Genomic DNA, 25,873 nt, shown 5'->3' with positions numbered 1-25,873 from the left:
ATGAATGAACCCCGCTAGAAGGGAATAGAACACATGCTTTTATTACATCGAAATAGTGTCCTGTATGTATAACAATTCCCAATATTTAACTCCAATTATGTCACTCCCAGTGTTTTCCCGCTGACTAGATGCACGTTGACAAAATGATGACCTGATTCAAAATTAAAATTCTTTTGATTAACTTGTGTTTTTTTTTTTGTGAATGTGCCCATATAATATAAAGAACATTACACAGCGGTGCGAAGATATGAAGTTTATCTTCTCGTGTTGGAAAATATAGGCTATCACTCATTCATTTCGCTCACTCGTGATATATACATTCACCACTTGAAGATAAACTTCATATCCTTGCACCACCGTGTAATATCCTCTATGTGTGTGGCTGACAAAGAGCAACATAATCAAGGCATATCTTATCATTAAACATATCTTCATGTTCAATCTCTCTTCTACACTCAGCATGTTCTTTCTGTGTGAACTGAAAGCTGTGTTCTGGAGAATGATTGCCAGCACGTGACTGCCAAAGTTGGGGCCTTTGATTAAAGAATAAAAAACACTACAAAAAAATCAATATTTCCAGACGATGACGTGGCAATGATTGTTAACAAAAAATAATTGCAAACTAGGAACGACACAGGAAATTGTGGGGTGAATGTAATGAGCTCATTTTAATAATAATAATAATAGTTATGTGCTAGACAGCAATCCAATTTCAATCAGGCTCACTAGAGACTCATTTGGGTGCAAGTGTTAATGTGTGGTTATAATCTTATCAGTACAATCCAAATACAAGACACGTGAAGCGAGCAGGTGCAAACAGACGCATATTGTAGAAAGCATTTGGAACAGAGACGATGATGATGTGGTACATGCAGGGAAAAAAAAGTCTTTCTTTGAGGGTTGAACAGATCAGACAAGAAAACAGAGCTTTTTCCAAATACATACAGATTTGTGTACAAATGTTTTGGCGTGCTTCAGCAGTAAAGTACGTTTGATTCATACATAATACTCAGTGTTATTGTCTTCGATACCAAATGATTACAGAGATGGAGTTAAACAGTGATGCACTGATGATCAGTTCAATTGCTGGGTTTCACGTGACGTCACATCCGCCTCATTAGTTATTCAAAACTTTAGCTGGTGGTCTACCGAAGCTCAGTTGACAAAGTGTTTGTATGAAGAAGGTACATTGCTTGCATGAAAAATGCCTTACGTTTGTGTTGTTTTAGATTGTTTGAATCAATCAAACCGTGAAACCGATAAAAGTTTCTTCAGGGTTCCCCGTGAACTAATAAAAAACGGTGAACGAACACAGGATTTCACAAAAAGACGTCGAGAAAGGTGGCTTTTGAACCTCTCTCTGAAATCGAAGGGAGCCGAGTCGAAGCATGCTCGAGTTTGTAGTGATCACTTGGTGAAAGGTTTGTATCTCCCTCTCAGCTATGGCGTTATTGTTTTCCAAGTACTTTTCTTCCTATATGTCGTTATTTTATGGTACTTTTTTTTGTCATGAAGTGCTAAAGTCCCCAGCTGTTTCTTTGTTTACTCCTCACAAAGTCCATATGCATGAAGGTCGCGACAAAATTCTTCCCCAGCCGTACAGTTACAATGCGCCGTGATCACTTCTCCATCTTGTTTAACTAAGATCCAGGTCTTTAAAGGGGTTTCTGATGATCTTTGTGAATGATTTAGCTGAGAGATAAGAGCCAACACAAGTGAGAATCAAGCCAACTGTTGTTTGTTTACACTTCAAATTGCAGCGCTTCGTTGTAAAGACGCGAATGAAAAGCTTTAAAAAAACATACTTACATGGGCAAAAACAATACAGGATTCATTTGGCAGTGACTTGAGCCCGAGGTCCTTTACCCCCAGCCACATACAAAAAAGTTGTAAACCTCCATACTCTTCCACGCTTTCATCTGTTTTGCGGTGTAGAAGGACGTCTGCAACACCAGATAGTTCGAGATGTCGGGGAACTCGACTGAAGGGTAGTTTTCGAGATCCTATGACAAATCCTTCTTTCCCAGACTGTAGGGTCGATTCCATTGCACATAGCAATCTTCTGAATATCTCTAAAGCGAGCAGTGGCTTCCAGATTATGAGCATACTCTGATAAGTTATCACCAGTTGTTTGCACTACGGCAGCTGTTTAGACCACCAGCTATTTCACTTCCGGTAAAACTGCTAAGAAAAGTCACGTGACTGAAACCCAGCAATAATACAGTTGTGGGAGCAGGGGCATATTTCAGGGGAGTTGGCCCCCATTTCCGAGGGGCTGGGATGGGGAGGGGCTAAGAGAGGGAGAAGGAGAAAGCAAAAGTGGTTGAGAGGGAGAGGGAGTTGTAACAGAGCCTGCTTCCCATTCTTCTGTTTCCCAAAGTCAGAGAACTGTTACACTGGTGCCGAAACCTGGGACTGAGGAAGAAATGCCACCATGGGATCCGAACCAGTCCAAGAACTCCTCCAAATGCCTGCTGATGACCTCCAGTACCAGCAGCATGCCCTCGTTACGCTGTCCGTCGACCTGGGCCGGCGCTTCCAGGCTTTGCTTGAAGCCCAGGCAGAGGATCGGCAGGTGATCCAGAGCTGGGTCCAGTCTGCAGGTGCTCCAGCCGTTGTTCCTGCAGCCAGGGTGGCTGTCCAACTGGTGAAGATGGGGCCACAGGATGACCCCGATGCCTTCATCGAGCTGTTCGAGTGTGTTGCAGAGGCGAGCTTGTGGCCAACCTCACAGTGGGTGGCTCGCTTACTACCGCTCCTGTTGGGGGACGTCCAGTTCGCAGCTTGACAGCTCCCGGCCACCAATGCTGGAGTACCCCCACCTGAAGCGAGCCATCTTACAGCGGGTCGGACATGGCCCAGAAGAGCAGTGCCAGCGCTTCCACACACTGACTTATGGCAAAGTGGGCCGGCTGTTTGCGTTCACCCAACAGCTCTGAGATGCCTGCTGACAGTGGCTTCTAGCCAGCGAGTGTGATGTCAAAGCCATCATCAAGCAAGTGACACTGGAGCAGTTCATTGCTCAGCTGCCAAGCAGGACATCAGTGTGAGTCCAGTGTCACTGAACAACGTCGCTAGAGGAGGCGGTCCGACTAACTGAGGATCATTTGACAGCATATCCAGAAGCAGGCTCTGTTACAACTCCCTCTCCACCACTTTCACTTTCTCCTTCCCCCTCTCTCCGCCCCTACCCTACCCCAGCCCCGCAGAAACAGGGACCAACTCCCCAAAACCCACCCCCGCTGCCACAGCAATATATTACAATCTTCAGTGAGGTTTATTCACGCAGTCGTAATATGGTTTAACCCTTTATTTGAAGTGCATCGACACTGATAACACTTTTATATACAATGCATACTGGAGCTATTTTATAAAGCAATACATGTTAATTTACAGTGGAGTCCAAAAACCTAATACCGCATTTTAATTTTCACTTAAAATTGAAAATAAACAGAAACTTTTAGAACATTTAAACATTTAAAACACAGAAAGTAAAGTAAAAGCTCAATATGTTGAATATGTATTATTTAAGATTCCGCACTATTTCTTGATCCTTGTTTAAATGTAAGCAAATGTGTGATATTGATCTTGTTAACTGCTGTGTATGAAAGATCAGAATTTCCTCATCTCTAATCTCTTCAACTGAAGATGGATTTGATCTAAAATGGATCGGAAGGTTTTGTACAAACTTGTGGAGCCCATGCCAACTCGTGTGAACACTGCCATTAAAGCAACTAGGGGACAAACCAAATACTAAGAAACTCTGAAATTCATATCAGTGTTTCTATTCGACTTTTCACTCAAGTTTTTGGCATCCATCCGTCCATCCATTATCTGTAGCTGCTTATCCTGTTCTACAGGGTCACAGGCAAGCTGGAGCCTATCCCAGTTGACTATGGGCGAGAGGCGGGGTACACCCTGCAGGGGCATACGGTAGCTGGGGGGGGGGGGGGTCCTGGGGTGCTTGTGACCATACATTTTTTCAATAGCCGCATAAGAATATTAGAAAAGCACCCACTGTAATTTTTCTAACATTTTTTTTAAACTAGATTGTCACCTCAGCCTCATTAGGGTTACTATAACCTTGTATGGATTTCCTGTGGTTTGGTCGTGAAAACCCAGTTCTGCACAAGCGCAACACGATCGCACTAGAAAGCATGGTCAAGCTGCCAGTGTAGCTGCAGTCTTTTTAGTTGCAAATTACGAGTATTTCCTGTTGTGTTAATAATTCACCATGTCAAAACAAGCGAAACTTTCCTCCTTCTTTCGACGTGAAGCGAGGTAAGCAATTTATTATATATATATTTTTCCATCAAAGTTGTATTTTGTGTCTTTGAAGCTAAGTTTTAGTGTGCCGTTTCTAGAACACAACATCAAGAAAACACGATGGCAGAGCGATCGACATTGACAAGATCGTTGACGTCTTTGCCATTCGCCATCGACGATGCCTTTTATTTAGAAACATTTTGGCCGATGAGCAGTAAGACAACAAGAACAGAGATCTGCATCGGTTGACTAGGGTAAGATGTCGAGCCGCTATCCATACACTGCTGGATAAAGCTGATTTGGCCTAATCATTGTCCGACATCTCAACAGCTCACAACAGGAGATGAAAGAATGATGCAAAGATCGCGTTATTTTCTCAAATGTATTCAATGTATTTTTTCATTTACAAACCTGCGGGTATGTACTCAGGCTGCCAGTCAGTGTGTGACACCCCCCCCCCCCCCCCCCTTGAAAAATCCTAGCTATGCCCCTGCCCTGGACAAGTCACCAGATCTTTGCAGGGCTGACAGAGACAAACAACCATTCACATTCACACCTACGGTCAATTTAGAGTCACCAGTTAACCTAACCTGCATGTCTTTGGACTGTGGGGGAAACCGGAGCACCCGGAGGAAACCCACGCGGACACGGGGAGAACATGCAAACTCCGCACAGAAAGGCCCTCGCCGGCCACGGGGCTCGAACCTAGAACCTTCTTGCTGTGAGGCGACAGTGCTAACCACTACACCACTGTAATAATAATAATAATAATAATAATAATAATATCCTTTTAAAACAAAATAGGTTAATTCTGTGGGATAGATTTCACTCATTTCATTAATTTATTTTTTTAAATTAATTTAGCATTGAACAAACCAGTGCAATATGCAGCTTCATACCAGGTGATGAACTTACACCATCTTAGTGTCATAAGCTTAATATAGCATAAATATAAATCATAACATTGAAAACAAATGAGATTTAATTTAAACACAAGCACAATACTAAAACTAATCAGGCTTAGACTATAAGCTTACATCTGTCTTGGAATGATATTCACTTTTAATGAATTCTTTAAGACACGCGACATACACAAGCAGAAAAAGATTCAATCATTCTGTGGTTTCTTCTTCGCATTGCTTATGTAACAGCTGCTTCGCTGTACACGCTCACTCCGAACTGTTCAGAGAACAGACGTGGAAAGCTATAGGATGAATTAACATTATTATTATTGTTGTTTTTGTTGTTGCGGTGGTGATTTTTTGTCAGTGCAGCTTTTCTAGGACCAAAACCAAAGCAATGTTGTAAACTGTCCACGCACGTGTCAGTTAGAGGAGGTAAAAACACATGGACACTATCCAAAAAAAGGCGTTGACGAAGATAACGTAACAAACAAACGGGACGTTTTACATGGAAATCAGTGTATCCATATGTAACGGATACACAATGTAGGACATGTCAAGATGATGCACTATACTCCGTGTGTGTGTGTGTGTGTGTGTGTGTGTGTGTGGTATACCTGGAAGGGAGTTTGCCCACGGTAGTTCTTCACCTCCTTGCTGGCTCCGTGAAGCAGCAAAACTCTGGCACAATTCTCCTTAAAGAGAAAACAAAGACGATTTAAGAATATTTACAACGATCCATCGTCAGCTGTGAAGACGACTCAGAAGATCTCTCGCTCTTTTTCTCTTTTCTTCTATTTTATACACACACACACACTGATGGACACCTGTTAATAGGAGCGCTTTCCAAGAAACCCTTAGAGATCCATTAAAATACATCATCCGAGTGAAAGTGTGTACAGGCGAGCAGGAATGATGGACCTAGGAGAAATATGAGGAGGTAAACGAGGAGCGATATAAGTGAAGAAATCCCGGGATATGATCACTCACCTGTGTTGAAAATCCTGAAAGACTTCAGCGCTGTGCAAGTGTGAAGCTTTAACAAAGTCAACACCCAAAATCAGTATCACATGGAGGAGAGGTTTGTGTGTTTGTGTTGGTGTGTGTGTGAGAGAGAAAGAAATAGATAGATAGATAGATAGATAGATAGATAGATAGATAGAGAGAGAGAGAGAGAGAGAGAGAGAGATGGCTTTGTAGCACTTCAACCCACTCCATCCAGCTGGATTCAGGAGCCCACCCACGGAATAGCTCACCACAAAAGACACACACACACACACACACACACACCTACAGTGCACTTTCCTACCTTCCTTCTAATACTAGTCTCACTGAGACAAATGCTCTTCATCAAATACATAATATTTTTTTCTATTTTATTCCTCTGTGCAAGAATAAAAAAGAAAATCAACATTGCATCATACTTGGCACCTTCCTTCCTTCTTGTTGACATGGAGACAAAGCTGTGATTCGTTTTCATGTAAACAGAGCAATAAAGCCCACTTACTGATGAAACTGATGAACTGATGAAAGCACATATCACATGTGGGGGTCAAAAGAGCAGCGTCAGGATGCAGCATGAGAATCAAAGCAGCAGCTGGTTTTGGTCACGTTTTTTTGGTCGTGCAAATGATCAGAAATGAGCCGTGACCTCAGCACCTCTCCAGGAGTCATAGATCATTCTGGAAAAGCTTTCACACTGCTGTCCTAGAAAGCACTGAGGATCCCAAACAAACGCAACTCGTGGGTCAATTTGGCCTCCATCCAGACTTGAGTTATACCTAATGATGCCATGCACCCGATTCCCTGAGACTATATTACACCTGACAGGGTTTGCTGGCTGGATATCAACCGAGTGTAATGCGTTATGTGCCAAGTGCACTGGATATTCGTGTTTGTGTGTCCATGCGTGCATCCCAAAATAGCAGTCAACTCCAGAGTTACAAGAGAATGGCAAGACATTATGGCATTAAATAAATATTTTTTAAAAATGATTCAAATTTTCCATCAAGAAAATCTCATCTCATCATCTCTAGCCGCTTTATCCTTCTACAGGGTCGCAGGCAAGCTGGAACCTATCCCAGCTGACTACGGGCGAAAGGCGGGGTACACCCTGGACAAGTCGCCAGGTCATCACAGGGCTGACACATAGAACCATTCACACTCACATTCACACCTACGGTCAATTTAGAGTCACCAATTAACCTAACCTGCATGTCTTTGGACTGTGGGGGAAACCGGAGCACCCGGAGGAAACCCACGCGGACACGGGGAGAACATGCAAACTCCGCACAGAAAGGCCCTCGCCGGCCACAGGGCTTGAACCCAGGACCTTCTTGCTGTGAGGCGACAGCGCTAACCACTACACCACCGTGCCGCACATCAAGAAAATATCTAAAATAATCTGAAATACTTAAGAATCCAGCCAAAATTATATTTTCATAAAAATTAATTTTTTTTTCAAAATAAATGTTGCATAAAATTTGCATTTTAAGCACAATTATAATTCAATATAATTATAATTTAATTATAATATAACAAATAGAGCAATATTTTTTGCATTTATTTCAAATATTCCTACATTTTATTTCCTCTAGGAAATAAAAGCAAATGAATTGAAATAAATGCAAATATATTGAACAATTATTCCATGAAACTGAGTCGTACATGAGCTGATAGCCGATGAGGCGCGTAGTGTAGCACCGAGTAAGCCGTGTACGATGAGATTGAGTGGAATAACTGTTTTATTCTATCCACATTTCACTGGATTTTGAGAAACAGAGTATTTTTTATTTTTTTACAAATTTGATAAATAAAATCTTTATCTAAAATGTCCGACAAAATAATTTCCGCTTAGAATGTATACAAACCGGCGAAATGACAGGAGCAATTTATGAAAAATGCGCTAATAATAATTCTTAATTAAATTTATTTTTTAAAAGATATGTTCTTACCATCAAATACTTTTATTCCTTGTTTTGTTGCTTTTTCTGTATTTTTTGGGGTTTTGTTTTCGAGTAGAGTTTTTATTTCATCCTCGGTTGGTTCGGCAACAGGCGCCACCATTTTGTTTTTCTCTACTCACAGTATATGAGCTGATATCCTAGTAGTAGAGTAGCCAATCAGAGTGCACAATTGCTCATATCCAGTGAATGTGGATAGAATAATTCCAAATGCATGTCATATTTGAAATTTAGGAAAATGAATATATTCCTGTATTTATTGTATATAGTATTTGTTACTTGTGATAATCTGAGATTTTTGCCAGTATGTTGATCTGTCCGTTTGTTTGTTGATGCTCTAGCATCGTCATTTCTTGACCAATCTTCACCAAAATGCATAGGACAACTCACTAGAGTCACACAAAGACATCATTAGTTTTTGGTGGGTCAAGGTCAAAGGTCAAGGTCACCAAGGTCAAATCTTGTAAAAACACATAATCGGCCATAATTTCCATTTCTTTGTGACTTTTGCAAGTATCATGCTCTGCACAACTTTTCGTTTGTTTGTTTGTTTGTTTGTTTGTTTTTCCATTAGACATGATTTATTTTATCTATTTTTTATATTATTATAAAAATGGGCGGCACGGTGGTGTAGTGGTTAGCGCTGTCGCCTCACAGCAAGAAGGTCCGGGTTCGAGCCCCGTGGCCGGCGAGGGCCTTTCTGTGCGGAGTTTGCATGTTCTCCCCGTGTCTGCGTGGGTTTCCTCCGGGTGCTCCGGTTTCCCCCACAGTCCAAAGACATGCAGGTTAGGTTAACTGGTGACTCTAAATTGACCGTAGGTGTGAATGTGAGTGTGAATGGTTGTCTGTGTCTATGTGTCAGCCCTGTGATGACCTGGCGACTTGTCCAGGGTGTACCTCGCCTTTTGCCCGTAGTCAGCTGGGATAGGCTGCAGCTTGCCTGCGACCCTGTAGAAGGATAAAGCGGCTAGAGATAATGAGATGAGATTATAAAAATGCAAGTTTGTACACATCAAAATGTTTTGGCCGTGGCTATTCTTACGACAAGTCGTAAGAATATTTTCCTTATTCTTACGTCTCGTCGTAAGTTCTCCTAATCCTTGACAGCAAGTTTGAGAGACTCATAAGATTCAAATTCTGCACCTTCATGCAAAAAATGTGAACACTTATCCTCCTCCGAGCTGCTCGTTTCTTCAGCCATTTTTTCAATCTGTTGATAGCGATTTGCGAATGCGCTACCGGAACTTACGCTCATGTCGTAAGAATAGGGAAAATATTATTCTTATGACTCGTCGTAAGAATAGCCACTTCCAAATGTTTTTGTCATCCATCACCATGAGGAAATTCAACACAAAAGAGTTTTTAACACAAAAGATAGAGATGGCTGCTGAGCTGTGGGTCACTCATACTGAATACGATTTTAAATAAATAAAATGCCATTAAGTCCAATTAAATAAATAAATAAATAAATAACCAGAAGCCTGAAGATGTTGACAATTTGCCAGGAATTTTCATCCATCCATTATCTATACCGCTTATCTGTCAGGGTCATGGGGAAGCTGGAGTCAATCCCAATGGACTTTGGATGAGAGGTGGGGTTCACCCTGAGCAGGTCAGCAATCTATTACAGGGCTACACAGAGACGAACCACCATCACACTCGGGTTTATGGAAAAAGTCACCAGTTGACCAAATCTGCATGTCTTTGGACTGTCAGAGGAAACCAGAGCACCTGGAGGAAACCCACACAGGCACAGGGAGATCATACAAACTCCATACAGAAAAGCCACGAGGATCAAACCCAGAACCTTCTTGCTGTGAGGTGATAGAGCTAAGCACTGCACTACCCACCAGGAGTATCATTCATGAAAATATTACCAATTTGCTCTTTTTCATGACGGATGCCAGTAATGCTGCAATCACTTCCCAGTGGATAGTGTATTTTCAGACATATGGCAAGTCACAGCAGGGCTTTAGGGTTAAAATACAGACTAGTAGTAATAACCCTCGTGTTAATCTCTCGGCGTAGAGAGGATACGACATGCTGAATCCCCTGTCGAGGAAGCAGAAGGGCGACTCTCTGCTCAGCTGCTTTTAAACAGCGAGTGTTAACGACCTGCTGCCAGTTACACCAACACTGCCAGCACTACTGCTAACACTACTGCCAGTCCAGATTTATAAATAAACCCAGCCATGAGGCTATCACTATTTTATTAATAAATCATGTGGGAAAGTCAACGCTACACTCATTTTCTAAATCAATCCACATACAGAGCTGTTTATGGTTGAGCTCATTTTAACTACTTTATACACTGTCGGGAAGTTTAATCAGCAAAAAGCATCATATTCTATCATCTAAGATCACCATAAGTTTGTAGTATTGTTGTCCTGTGGGAGCCACGTAGCTCGAAAAAGTCAATATTTCATGAGCTGAGAAAAGCAGCCCTGTTTTCATCTCTCTGGCAATTCATTTTCCAGCTAATCAAAGAGGATTTTTAAATAGTTTTTTTTCGCTTAAGAAATAGAATGATTGTCTCAATCCATAAAGGAACACGTAATCCTTCAGTTCATCGCAAATGTTCACATTCAAAATCACAAAATTTGGAGATACAGTACATGATTTTCACTAGACAGGAAGCATATGAAAACTGTAATCTTAAAAGTAACTAGCAGCTAAAGCTGTCAGGGAAATGTAGTGGAGTAGAAGTATAAAATTGCAAAAAAAAAAGGAAATACTCAAGTAAAGTACAAATTTCTTGAATTTGTACTTAAAGGTAGACTGCCTTTCAGATTTTTCAAGTGTAGGTCATAAAAATAATTTTCCCTGACACCCAGTTACTTTCGTTTAGTTGACCAAAAGCTACTGAATTCAAATCACAGACTTCCAATTTTATTTTTTTAAATAATAGAACAATTAATGAATTTAAGGCCATGGGGCCCTAAATTCTCCGCTATTTTGTCCTGCTTCACCATGACCCAATTCAAGATACTACGTCATGAATAACGTGGTGGGCTTCCATGTTCACGCAAGGCATTATGGGATACAAATTTGAAACAGGAGAGAAAAATGGCAGACGTGAGTGTGCGAATGAAACGTGAAAGGCTGACTACAGTAACGGAAGGCGAGAAGAAAATACGTTGTGTTATATGAATGAAAGGAAACGCAGGACCGAACTAATAAATATCGGCGCTCAGCGAGCACCTCGGTGTGATCAGCTGTCCGTTTAGTGACAGAATGATGGAACTGTCAGTGCACGGTCAAAGGTAAACCTGTAGATGGCAGTAATGCAACACTGTGGATGCCAGCTGCCGTAAAACCCAAAAGAAGAAGAAAAAGGAAAACCTGCGCATGCGCACACGGACTTCCTCTGTCTGCTTGACTGCGTGAAGTGAGCGATTTCATGTACATTATTTGCTCAGGAATCCCCTCAAATTAAATAACTTCCCAGCCACAGAATGGCCGGATATTTTGTGAGATATTACAGAAATAAACATATGACCACATTTCAGACGGAACTAAATTTCACTGATTTTATGAAATCAAAAGGCCGTCTAGCTTTAAGGAAAGTACTCAAGTAAATATACTTAAGTACATCCCACCATTATTCAATTCATAGGAATCAACAGGATTGCAGAGACAAACCAAGAGCTGGACCAGGAGCTATAGGGTACTATGGTAATTACTAGCTCCTGTCAGTATTTTGTTTAGCGTATTCGACAGAAGTTTGAACATACTAAGACTATAATGATCTGAGTACAAGGGTAGCAGTAATATAATATATAGAGGATATTACACAGTTGTGTGAAGATATGAAGTTTATCTCCACGTGGTGAACATATTCACGAGTGAGTGAAGATAAACTTCATATCTTCACGTAGTTGTGTAATGTTCTTTATATTATATGGACACATCCACACACACACACAAAAATACACAAGTTAATCAAAATAATTTTAATTTTGAACTGGCTCGCCATTTTGGCAACACACGTCTAGTCAGTGGGAAAACACTCGGGGTGACATCATCAGAGTGAAATATCAGGAATTATTATACATACAGGACACTTTTTTGATGGAATAAAAATGTGTTCTATTCCCTTCTAGTGGGTTTCATTCATTTGGTTTGATAGCATGCAATATTGATAACCTATCACTTATCCTATGTGTATTACATCACTCTACCCAATGGAGAATGCGCGTTGAATATGGTTTACAATATTGCATGGTTGTCAAGACAACATGACGTCACACATCGGAGACGTAAAACTTCCACACTAGCGAAACAAACATGGCTGCCAGGTTTGCTTCATTAAATACGGAAGATTTGGAGAGAATTTTGAAAGAGAAAGACGTGTTGAACACCCAAAAGGAATCTGTATGTATAATAATCTCATCTCATCTCATCTCATTATCTCTAGCCACTTTATCCTGTTCTACAGGGTCGCAGGCAAGCTGGAGTCTATCCCAGCTGACTACGGGCGAAAGGCGGGGTACACCCTGGACAAGTTGCCAGGTCATCACAGGGCATGTATAATAATAATAATTTTTTTTTTCGTGGTATATCAGATATATTCCATTCAGCTACTCGTCTTCGACTCATTCTGTATCATGCTAGTTGAATGTAATATATCTGATATACCACTCAATACCAGCCAATATTATTTAAATATGTCACTCAGATCCGTGATGTATTTCGTATGAAAAATACAAATTTTTCAACACGAGAAGATAAACTTCATATCTTCAAGCCAACGTGTGATGTTCTTTTTATTATATCGACACATTCACAAACAAGAAGTAGCCGAATTTATCAAGACAATTCATCAATTTCATCATGACTGACAGAGATTTATGTCATGGTTTTGGTTCTCCTTGTCCTGGATGGAGCTCGTATGAAAAACATGAGTGGCGTATTTCCCAGCCTGTATAACATAATGCATTTTATTTTTTTTCGCGGTCCAGTTTCCATCAAATCCTGCGCTCTGATTGGCTGGCGAGCGGGTCCATATCCTACGATACGGACCCCGGTTATAGACCTCTGGCAACTCGCTTGTTCACAACAACAACAAACATAGTAGCATTTTTTGTCAACATTTATAAGATTTATTTATAAGATTATCAAAAATCTTATAAATGTTTGCCAGCATTTCTCAGGAGAATAGCATTAATTTTACAGCATGGATAGTGATAACGACAGTCTTCACAGCGAAAGCAAGTTTTACTACCCTGAGGAAGAAGAAATAAAAGAAAACATTTCAGGAGAAAGCTAAAAACCTCTAACTGTTGCTAACGCCGAGCAAAAACATGGCTGAATCCTGAATGACTCAATTTTGTATAAATAGGGGACTACATAGGCGGCAAAATGTAGTTTTTTTCCTGCCATGGAAGTGCACTTGTATACCGAGGAGGAAGCCATTTGCATTACAGCCGTGAATGAGGATTCAAAATAACGTTAATTTTACAGCATGGATAGCGATAACGACCGTGTTCACAGCGAAAGCAAGTTTTACTACCCTAAGGAAGACAAAATAAAAGAAAACATTTCAGGAGAAAGCTAAAAACTTGTAACTTGCTAACGCTGAGCAAAAACATGGCTGAATCCTGAATGACTCAATTTTGTATAAATAGGGGACTACATAGGCGGCAAAATGTAGTTTTTTTTCCTGCCATGGAAGTGCACTTGTATACTGAGGAGGAAGCAATTTGCATTGCAGCCATGAATGAGGATTCAAAATGGCGGCTTGCCTCGGCTCGGCTCGGCTTTCCCTTTCGGGCGCTCTCGTTTTCTGTTAGAATTTGGTAAAGAAAAAAATAAATATATTATTTACCAGCTTAAGGTCGGTCCGTATGGTGAAATACCGTGACCTCGGCCTTGAATACTGACCTCGGCCCAGAGGGCCTCGCTCAGTACTTTCAAGACCTCGGTCACGGTATTTCACCATATGGACCTCCCAGCTGGTGTGTGTATGTGTATAAAAAACAGTGTGTTCTATTCATTCATTCATCATCCATGTTGTTTTTTCAATTTCTGGATGGTTATAATGTTTTGGGTCCTGCTATTTCAGGCATCCATCTTAATCAGTGCCGAACTTGAATTTCATGTGCTAGATTGCACCGCGTGACCGGTAGGCATGGCCGTCACACACTGCAGCTCACCAGATTCCTGTTTGTGTTTGATTCTGTCTGTCTGTTGCCATCCTCATAGTTGAGGGTTGGCGACCCAGGAAGCTATCAACTACCTTCCCTGAATTCTCTTGGGTGATTATAACGCATCAGTGGGACCCAAACTCTCATCTGTTGGTGGGTACACATACACACCAATGGGCAATTTAGATTCACCAATCAAACTAATCCACACATGTCTTTGGACTGTGGGGGAAACTGGAGCACCCAGAGGAAACCCACACAGATACAGGGAGAACATGCAAACTCCACACAGAAAGGCCACTGGGCTCGATCCCAGAACCTTCTTGCTGTGAGGTGACAGTGCTCACCACGACATCACCGTGCCACCCTTGTGTTTGATTAGTCTGTTTAGTACCTCCACTAACTTTGTTGTTGCCTCCGCTGACTTTGTTGGAGAAGGTTATGTTTTTGCCTCTGTTTGTTTGTTACTTGTGAAAATCGGAGATTTTTGCAAGTATGTTGATCTGTCCATTTGTTTGTTGGTGCTCTAGTGTCGTTATTTCTTGACCAATCTTCACCAAAATCCACAGGACAACTCACTAGGGTCACACAAAGACATCATTAGTTTTTGGTGGGTCAAGGTCAAGGTCACCAAGGTCAAATCTTGTAAAAACACCTAATCGGTCATAACTTCCATTTCTTTGTGATTTTCACAAGTATCCTGCTCTGCATGACTTTTCATTTATTTGTTTATCTGTTCCCAATATAACTCAAAAAGTAGTGGATGGATTTTGATGAACTTTAGAGGAAAGGTAGGCCATGGGTCACGGATGAATAAATTAGATTTTGATGCAAATCCGGATATATACACTACCGTTCAAAAGTTTGGGGTCACCCAGACAATTTTGTGTTTTCCATGAAAAGTCACACTTTTATTTACCACCATAAGTTGTAAAATGAATAGAAAATATAGTCAAGACATTTTTCTGGCCATTTTGAGCATTTAATCGACCCCACAAATGTGATGCTCCAGAAACTCTCCTGGCTCAGGTCTTATCTAACTGATCGTTATCAGTATGTTGATATAAATGGTGATATTTCTAGACGTACCGAGGTAAAGTTTGGTGTTCCACAAGGTTCTGTCTTGGGTCCACTGCTTTTTTCTCTATATATGTTACCTCTGGGCGATATTATTCGTAAACATTGTATTAGTTTCCACTGTTATGCTGATGACACAGTTGTATGTCTCTGCAAAACCTGATGAGAGACACCAGCTTAATAGAATTGAGGAATGTGTTAAGGACATTAGACACTGGATGCTTATTAATTTCCTTCTGCTTAACTCTGACAAGACTGAAGTACTTGTGCTAGGACCACATACAGCTAGAAGTAAGTTTTCTGATTACACAGTGACTCTGGATGGCCTTTCTGTTTCTTCACGTGCAGCAGTAAAAGACCTCGGAGTGATTATTGACCCCAGTCTTTCATTCGAAACTCACATTGATAACATCACCCGGATAGCTTTCTTTCATCTCAGAAATATTGCAAAGATAAGAAATTGAATGTCATTGCATGATGCAGAAAAACTAGTCCATGCTTTCGTTACCTCCAGGTTGGATTATTGTAATGCCTTACTGTCTGGATGTTCCAATAAGTGCATAAACAAGCTCCAGTTAGTTCAAAATGCAGCAGCAAGAGTCCTTACTAGAACTAGAAAATATGACCACATCACCCCTGTCTTATCCACACTGCATTGGCTCCCAATCAAATTTCGTATTGATTATAAAATACTACTATTGACCTTTAAAGCACTAAATGGTCTCGCACCACAGTACCTGAGTGAACTTCTGCTCCTCTATGACCTGCCACGCCTACCTAGATCAAAAGGTGCAGGCTATCTGCTGGTACCTCGTATAGTGAAGGCTACATCAGGGGGCAGAGCCTTTTCTTACAAAGCCCCACAGTTATGGAACAGCCTTCCAAGTAATGTTCGGGAATCAGACACAGTCTCAGTATTTAAGTCTAGGCTGAAAACATATCTGTTTAGTCAAGCCTTTTGTTAATGGTGTTTATGAGGTAAAGGAGTAGATCTGGAGGGTCCTCAGACATAGAGTGTTTTGGTAAACTGGGATGTATGGATGCTGTCAGTCCCCACTCGCTTGCTCACTCGAGTTTGTTGACGGTGTAGTGGCTGGCTGCTTTATGTCCCGGGGCTCCCTCATGCCTGTGTTACCTTCTGGCTCTTTCCTTTTAGTTATGCTGTCATAGTTAGTTGCCGGAGTCCCTGCTTGTACTCGGTGCAATATGTATACTGCTCCTACTTATTCAGGTGACATTGGGCATACCTAACAACCTGTGTTTTCTTTCCCTCCCCCCCACCCCAAATCTGTCCCTCTGAGTTACATGGAGTCAACAGGAAATCTTTTGGTGGAGAGGGTGGAGACCTCGACTGGCTATCGTAGCCTGCAGGGAATCGGCCGTCAGACATTCTGTTGTATGTCCCAGACCCGGTGAAATGTAACTGAATTGTCTTGGCCAGCCCTAAAGGTCCCATCTGCATCTCATCATTGCTGAGGAGTGTGCTCCCATCACCCAATCAAGCATCCAGCCAGAGCAGGTCATGATATTTTTTACCATATTAACATGCCATTGTTGTGTGTTATGCCTGATGTAAAGACTCTCGTCTCTGCGAGCCTACCACACAGATTTAATACTTGTCATTTTTAGGGCATACCTAACAACCTGTGTTTTCTTTCTCTCTCTCTTCCCCCCCAATCTGTCCCTCTGAGTTACATGTTGATCCTGGGATTGAGATGCTGGCCTCTTCTGCCCCTCGGACCTGCTTGATCCATCCTGGTGCCCTGTGTCTGGTCGGAGTTTTATCGCACCGCTCCTGTGAAGGACGGCCCCATGAGGACAGTTGAGGGTTATACCTGTTAAAACTGTTAATATTATAGTCAGGCTGTCTGTTGTTGCCCAAATGAGGATGGGTTCCCTTTTGAGTCTGGTTCCTCTCGAGGTTTCTTCCTCATGTCGTCTGAGGGAGTTTTTCCTTGCCACCGTCGCCACAGGCTTGCTCATTGGGGATAGATTAGGGATAAAATTAGCTCATGTTTTAAGTCGTTCAAATTCTGTAAAGCTGCTTTGCGACAATGTTTATTGTTAAAAGCGCTGTACAAATAAACTTGATTTGATTTGAAACTCAATCTGCTCAAAGGAAGGTCAGTTTTATAGCTTCTCTAAAGAGCTAAACTGTTTTCAGCTGTGCTAACATGATTGTACAAGGGTTTTCTAATCATCCATTAGCCTTCTGAGGCAATGAGCAAACACATTGTACCATTAGAACACTAAAGTGAGAGTTGCTGGAAATGGGCCTCTATACACCTATGGAGATATTGCACCAAAAACCAGACATTTGCAGCTAGAATAGTCATTTACCACATTAGCAATGTATAGAGTGGATTTCTGATTAGTTTAAAGTGATCTTCTTTGAAAAGAACAGTGCTTTTCTTTCAAAAATAAGGACATTTCAAAGTGACCCCAAACTTTTGAACGGTAGTGTAGCTTGGCAGAAGTATGCACTCTACCGAATGCCCTTCTAGTTTAAACCTGTATTTCAGTTAGCTATTTGTCTTGCGTTTGTCATTTTCCCTTGTTGCTCTGCCAAGTCCAGTTTGTTATTCCTCATGTTTTGTGTCTTGTATTTAGTGCTTTATGTATTTTTTTCTCCTGCTGTCTCTTGCCTAGTGTTTTGGTTTGTCTTATTTTTTATCAAAAGGATTTCCACATTTGCATCTGCCTCCTGCATGTTTCTTCATTATGTAAATCCAAATCTTTGGAACCCCAGAGTAAAAATATGACCTGGAAATGTGCATATACAGTGGTGCTTGAAAGTTTGTGAACCCTTTAGAATTTTCTATATTTCTGCATAAATATGACCTAAAACATCATCAGATTTTCACACAAGTCCTAAAAGTAGATAAAGAGAACCCAGTTAAACAAATGAGACAAAAATATTATACTTGGTCATTTATTTATTGAGGAAAATGATCCAATATTATGAGTGGCAAAAGTATGCGAACCTCTAGGATTAGCAGTTAATTTGAAGATGAAATTAGAGTCAGGTGTTTTCAATCAATGGGATGACAATCAGGTGTGAGTGGGCACCCTGTTTTATTTAAAGAACAGGGATCTATCAAAGTCTGATCTTCACAACACATGTTTGTGGAAGTGTATCATGGCACGAACAAAGGAGATTTCTGAGGACCTCAGAAAAAGCGTTGTCATATTTTTGTCATTGGATCTGCTGTCAGAAGAAATAGACGAACTGCCAGTACAAGAAATTAGAAAGATGAACATGTGCCGCAGATACAGATGGACGCCATTGGACAAGAGAGAGGATTTAATCATCTGTCCACCATCTCATGTCCCCTTTTAATGGCACAATGCATCTCATCTCATCTCATTACCTCTAGCCACTTTATCCTGTTCTATAGGGTCGCAGGCAAGCTGGAGCCTATCCCAGCTGACTACGGGTGAAAGGCGGGGTACACCCTGGACAAGTCGCCAGGTCATCACAGGGCTGACACATAGACACAGACAACCATTCACACTCACATTCATACCTATGCTCAATTTAGAGTCACCAGTTAACCTAACCTGCATGTCTTTGGACTGTGGGGGAAACCGGAGCACCCGGAGGAAACCCACATGGACACAGGGAGAACATGCAAACTCCACACATTAAGGCCCTCGCCGGCCACGGGGCTCGAACCCAGACCTTCTTGCTGTGAGGCGACAGCGCCAACCACTACACCACCGTGCCGCCCTGGCACAATGCATATTTTTATGAAAAATATATAAAGAAATTTTGTCTACATGAATATTTTCTTTATTATACATTCACTGGCCACTTTAATAGGAACTTGTTGTTGATTCTAAGATTCCTGTTCTTGGCTGCAGGAGTGGAACCCAATATGTTCTTCTGCTGTTGCATGCTGAGATGCTTTTCTGCTCACCATGCTTGTAAAAAGTGATTATATGAGTCGCCATGTCCTTCCTGGCAGCTTGAACCAATCTGGCCATTTTCCTCTGACCTCTCTTATCAACAAGGCATTTGTTTCCACCCACAGAACTGTCGCTTAATCAATGTTTTTTTTTTTTTGGACCATTCTGTGTAAACTCTAGACACTTGTGTGAAAACCCCAGGAGATCAGCAGTTTCTGAAATACTCAAACCAGTCCATCTGGCTCAAACCAACACCTTGATGCGGCAGATAAGTGGTAATGAGCACAGGCTGGACAGAGAGATAGAAAGTGATGAATTGAAGCTGCTCTGATATTTAAACATCCAGACAGACAAAGTGATATAAGCCCATAGACTGGACCTAGTGTTGTTAAACAGAAGGGAAAAACAATGCTTCATCATTGATGCTGCCATACCTGGTGATGGTGGGATTGCTGAGAAGGAGCGAAAGATTTTAAAAAATAGCAAGATCTGACAAGAGAACTAGCAAAGTTGTGGGACATCAAGACAATTGTTGTACCAGTGTTGGTTGGAGCACTAGGTATGGTGACAGGAAACCTGCCAAATCATCTTGCAATGATCAAAGTCACCATAAAAGGTCCACCTGCTGCAGAAAGCAGCACTTCTTGGTACAGCTCGACTTCTCAGAAAAGTACTTGAGGCCTGAGGCTGTGGGACAGAGATTACCCTCATGCATGACTTAAATTAACAACCAGTGTCAATCTAGGCTGAGATATTCAACATAATAATAATAATAATAATAATAATAATAATAACAACAACGAGACCATCAATAACGGCGTAGCTCACTCTAGCCCCGTCTCTCCCAGAAGGAACGATCTAAAGTGGGCCACCTTGCACAATAAATATTGCAAGCTATATACACTATATACAAGCTATATATAGAAGCTATATACACCCTAGGAATACCTAACTATTTGCCAGAAAGAATCCAAAGCAGCGAGGAATTGACTGAGAAGAAGCGATTTTTGTTGAACTGCTCAGTAAGGCTTAATTAGTCCATAACTTCATTAATAATTGTAATTAAGCAAATCTGGGTAGAAGTTATATGCAGCCTAGGTACCCCTACCTTCATACCAGAAAGAATCAAAATTGGTGAAGAATTGAGGGAGAAGATGCGATTTGTGTGGAAACTGCTCATTAGGGCTTAATTACTCCATATCTTCATTATTAATTGCAATTATGCAAATTTGGGTAGAAGCTATATGCACCCCAGGCAGACCTACCTTCCTGCCAAAAAGAATCAAAATCAGTGATGAATTGAGAGAGAAGAAATGATTTTCATGAAACGTGGATGACAATGGACGGACGATGGACGATGGACGGACAACGAATAACACATAATGGTATAAGCTCATCACCTGTTGGCCAGATGAGATGATAATAATAATAATAATAATAATAATAATAATAATAAGGAGGATGAAGTTTTTGAGACGGAGAGTGTTACGTTACTTTGGGACTTCAATATACAGTGTGACAAATTGATTGAGGATCATAGACCTGATCTAGTAGTTGTAAACAAAAAAAAAAGAAGAAGAGACTTGCCAGATTATTGACATATCTATCCCAGGAGACAAGAAGGTGGGCAAGAAAGAGCAAGAGAAGATTGACAACTATGATGAGTTGAAGCAGGAAATATTAAGAATATGGCTGATGATAAAGGCTGAAGTTATTCCAGTCATTGGTGAATCTCAGGTCTGGGAGGACTTGAGTATTGGGGAAAGTGGAGTTACCCCTGGTGGCATGGTGGAGTAGTGGTTAGCACTGTCGTCTCACAGCAAGAAGGTCCTGAGTTCGAGCCCAGCGGCCAACGAGGGCCTTTCTGTGTGGAGTTTGCATGTTCTCCCCGTGTCTGCGTGGGTTTCCTCCGGTTTCCCCCACAGTCCAAAGACATGCAGGTTAGGCTAATTGGTGGTTCTAAATTGACCAAAGGTGTGAATGAGAATGTGAATGGTTGTTTGTCTTTATGTGTCAGCCCTGTGATGACCTGGTGACTTGTCCAGGTTGTACCCTGCCTCTCACCCACAGTCAGCTGGTATAGGCTCCAGCTTGCCTGCGACCCTGCACAGGATAAGTGGCTACAGATAATGGATGGATGGCGTTACCCCTTAATCACCATTGCTCCAGGTCTGCTCTGACCCGGAGTGGTAGCACCTGCCTGGGTTCCAGCTATGGGTTAAATAGTACATCACCAATAAGGCCCTGGCAGCAAGATGCCATTGGCACACCACCAGATGGCATGTGGAAGAGCCACTCAAATGGCCAACAGATGGCATCACTCAGCGAGTCAGTTGTCACTGCGGAGCACCACTTGGCATCGGGTCTGGAGGTCCAGAGAGACAACATGATAGGGGCACATCATTGTTTGTCTTACCTTACTGTGCAAGGCACTTTGTTAGGAGAGGAGATAGGCTCATTCATGCCACCACTGCGGATGACTCTGTCACCTTGGTGCGGGCCTCATCGCCCATCTGCATTTCCGCATATCCTAATGAAGCAGTCATCATCACTAGCGATGGACAGCCGACAGATAAAAGATGTCTGGAGGACTTTTCCCAAATGGCTTAGAGCCAACTCAGCACTATGTGTCTCGTCAGCTATCAGCTCATCTATGACTCGATTTTGTGGAATAACTTAATTATTTATACAATACAGAGCAGGAGAGGCCTTTGTAGCCTTTCATCTGTCTGAAGGTGTATCGTGAAGCCAATAGCTGTTCTGAGAGGACAAAGCAAAAGTAGTATGCTCATTTATTTAACAGCAAGAAACTTTTGTGGCCTTTTGACTATCTGCCTAACCACTCGGACCTAATAAATGTGCGGAGAAGAGAATTGAGACTATTCCCATCTCCCCTACAGCCTCGACTGAGTGCACTCCCAGGAGACAGATCTATTAAGCTGTAGGATTCCTGTGCCAATAGTCTGAAGCACTCAGTCGTAATGAAGCAGCTGCCCTCCACTTGGAGCCTTCAGCCCTGAGGGGTCACTGGTGAATCTCCCCAAACTGAATGGAGCCACGCAGAGCAATCAAGCAGTGTTTTATCATTACTGCCAATCTGGCTGGGGGAAATGACTCTGAGACACACATATGGACAGGTTCCGAAGGTGATTTAAAGGCTTACTCTTTGTGTGTGCGCGCGTGTGTGTATTTATTATGAAGAGAGTGTGTTTACCTGCTTATAGAGGGCACAGATATGGAGTGCTGTGTTCCCAGAGGCGTTCTGGACACGCATGTCAGCTCCGTAAAACAGAAGATGCTCCAAGTGCTGGACATGGCCGTATCGACATGCCTGGATTGTATACACACACACACACACACACACACACACACACACGCCTATGTTTGTACCTTTTGAAACCAGATAAACAGGAATGATACTGTTTTAACACTGTTTAATTGTATAAACTGTTAAGAGCAAAATTTTGCATCCCTTGTGGTTTTTGATTGGGGCAAAAACAAAACACAGCCCTATCTTGCAATTTATCTTCAAGGAAGCAGAATTCCAAGACATTAGAAATGAAATGCGAGTGTATCTGGGAATAAGACAATGAGCCAAAACGTGAGGCAAAATCAACAAAAAAATAGTAGGAAACTATATTTTGTTCTGACCCTTGTGCTCTGATTTGCAGAAGGCAGTGTGTGATATTTGGCAGAGTTACAACAGAAATGTAAGAAAGAATGTTATGGAAAATGTGTCTGAAAGGATCCAAAGGCTGCTGAAAGGATAAGGAGGTTGGATGCAGTTATATAGGCAAGTTATATATTCCAGAATATTTATATTACATCCAGAAGAAAAAAAATCTTTCAATATCAATATTTTACACTAGGGCAGCACGGTGGAGTAGTGGTTAGCACCGTCGCCTCACAGCAAGAAGGTTCTGGGTTCGAGTCCAGTGGCCAGGGGCGCAGATAGGATTTTTGAACTGGGGGGGACTGAGCTGTCAGCAAATGATTCCATTTTGTGTGTGTGTGTGTGTATATATATATATATATATATATATATATATATATATATATATATATATATACACTACCATTCAAAAGTTTGGGGTCACTTTGAAATGTCCTTATTTTTGAAAGAAAAGCACTCTTCTTTTCAATGAAGATCACTTTAAACTAATCAGAAATCCACTCTATACATTGCTAATGTGGTAAATGACTATTCTAGCTGCAAATGTCTGGTTTTTGGTGCAATATCTACATAGGTGTATAGAGGCCCATTTCCAGCAACTCTCACTCCAGTGTTCTAATGGTACAATGTGTTTGCTCATTGCCTCAGAAGGCTAATGGATGACTAGAAAACCCTTGTACAATCGTGTTAGCACAGCTGAAAACAGTTTAGCTCTTTAGAGAAGCTATAAAACTGACCTTCCTTTGAGCAGATTGAGTTTCTGGAGCATCACATTTGTGGGGTCGATTAAATGCTCAAAATGGCCAGAAAAATGTCTTGACTATATTTTCTATTCATTTTACAACTTATGGTGGTAAATAAAAGTGTGACTTTTCATAGAAAACACAAAATTGTCTGGGTGACCCCAAACTTTTGAACGGTAGTGTGTATACATGTTATTTCACCTCCCTCACTGCCATCACCAGGAACTACCTGTAGGCCAGGACAATGATAACATTTTAACATAGCCTATGGAAATCCAAAGTTTACACATTATCATCACGCACAGAAATTGCAAAACTGCAAAACTAGTTTTAAAACCGCTAAGTTCCAACTGTTAAACATAGCGAGAGGCTGGGCTACGTGTGTGTGTGTGTGTGTAAAGTGTAAACCAGTGCATCCTGACTTTCTAACTATGCCTGTGTGTTGCGTGAGCGGCAGTCAGTCAACAACTCTTCGCAAAGTTTCCTTATGAAACAATATGCTCGCTGAAATTATGGCAGGGAACGCCAGATTAAACATTAAAACTGCCTTCTGAGCACTGTATCTACAGGCTACCACCGAAAGAAGGAGGCTACCAGAAAGGCATCTCTACTCTGTACGATTTTACTTTCACTACGACATTACTTTGAACAGACTATCAAAAAATTGCAAGGTGATATGATAAAGTAAGGCACAGTTTACTTACAGTCTTTTTTTTTTTAAACAATGCAATCGTTTTCTGCCTTTTGGCACCCTTCATCATGCCGTGTTGGGGTCCTGAACTAGGAGCTGTCCCCGATATGCCTGTCAAACTTGTTGTGGATAACCATAGCAACCAAGCTCGAGCTCGCAACCCGTGCAGTCTGCGCAGTTGCAACTATGTATATACTGCTGTGCACCTCAATAAACCGAATGGTAATTTGTCTTTTGATTTTTCCGTGAGGTTTGCCTTATGCAAAGAAAGACAGCATAGACGTTTTTTCCTCCCTATAAGTGGGGGGAACCGAATGAGGTGAATTTAAATCTGGGTGGGACGGATCCCCCCGTCCCCCCCTCTATCTGCGCCCGTGGCCAATGGGGGCCTTTCTGTGTGGAGTTTGCATGTTCTCCCCCGTGTCTGCGTGGGTTTCCTCCGGGTGCTCCGGTTTCCCCCACAGTCCAAAGACTTGCAGGTTAGGTTAATTGGTGGTTCTAAATTGACCGTAGATGTGAATGTGTGTGTGAATGGTTGTTTGTCTTTATGTGTCAGCCCTGCAATGACCTGGCAACTTGTCCAGGATGTACCCCACCTCTTGCCCATAGTCAGCTGGGTTAGGCTCCAGCTTGCCCACGACCCTGCACAGGATAAGCGGTAATGGATGGATGGATATTTTAGACTACCATCTATGACAAGTTTTGCTACTGTAATCATTACATTACATTAATAGCATTTAGCAGACGCTCATGGCCTATTGGTTAGAGAAGCAGCTTTGGGACCAAAAGGTTGCCGGGTCAATTCCCTGGACCAGCAGGAATGGCTGAAGTGCCCTTGAGCAAGGCACCTAACCCCTAACTGCTCCCCAGGTTGCTCTGGGTATGTTGTACATTGCTCTGGATAAGAGCATCTGCTAAATGCCTGTAATGTAATGCTCTTATCCAGAGTGATGCACAACATACCTAGAGCAGCCTGGGGAGCAGTTAGGGGTTTTGAGCCTTGCTCAAGGGCATTTCAGCCATTCCTGCTGGTCCTGAGAACTGAACTGGTGAAACCCAAAGCTGCTTCTCTAACCATTAGGCCATGGCCATGAAGAAACATCTAAAATGACCACCATATTTTGTTGATATGGATTAAATTATTTTGTCCTGGGGTATAAAAACTTTTGCAATCAACAGAGTCATCAGAAATCTCTGAATATAATTTATTTACTTTTCTTTAGCTCATTGTGAAGTCTTGCCATCCTTCCCGTTGCATTTCTGAGCCATGTTGGTTTCTGATACCGCTTGATTGTTTACCAAATGATTATTGATTGGTTTTAACCCCTTATACCATCCAGCTAAAGGTAAGGGTAAAGCATTATTCAGCAGCAGCCTGGGTTTTTGTTGTCACACTTTGGTGTTGATATGACTGCATTGTAAAATAGCATTTGTATTCTCGAAACCCTGTCTAGACCTCATGAAACCCAAATATCACCCTGTTTTATTTAATCTAGCCACAAA

General features: G+C 41.7%; 1 protein-coding gene across 1 annotated transcript in view; it reads right to left on the bottom strand.

Moving 5' to 3' along the window:
- The window catches only part of shank2b (SH3 and multiple ankyrin repeat domains 2b), a 423,060-nt gene that overhangs the window by 322,169 nt on the left and 75,018 nt on the right, over positions 1-25,873 (bottom strand). Inside the window, exons 7-8 of the mRNA XM_060928256.1 lie at positions 22,478-22,594; positions 5,786-5,863 (exon numbers count right to left, since the gene is read on the bottom strand). Of these exons, the coding sequence (XP_060784239.1) occupies positions 5,786-5,863; positions 22,478-22,594 (195 nt within the window). The remainder of the gene's footprint in view (positions 1-5,785; positions 5,864-22,477; positions 22,595-25,873) is intronic.

The sequence above is a fragment of the Neoarius graeffei genome, chromosome 8 (genome assembly GCF_027579695.1).
Source record: "Neoarius graeffei isolate fNeoGra1 chromosome 8, fNeoGra1.pri, whole genome shotgun sequence".
NCBI classification, from domain to species: domain Eukaryota; kingdom Metazoa; phylum Chordata; class Actinopteri; order Siluriformes; family Ariidae; genus Neoarius; species Neoarius graeffei.
The sequence above is the reverse complement of the archived record's forward strand: the minus strand, read 5'-3'. Positions and strand labels throughout refer to the sequence as shown.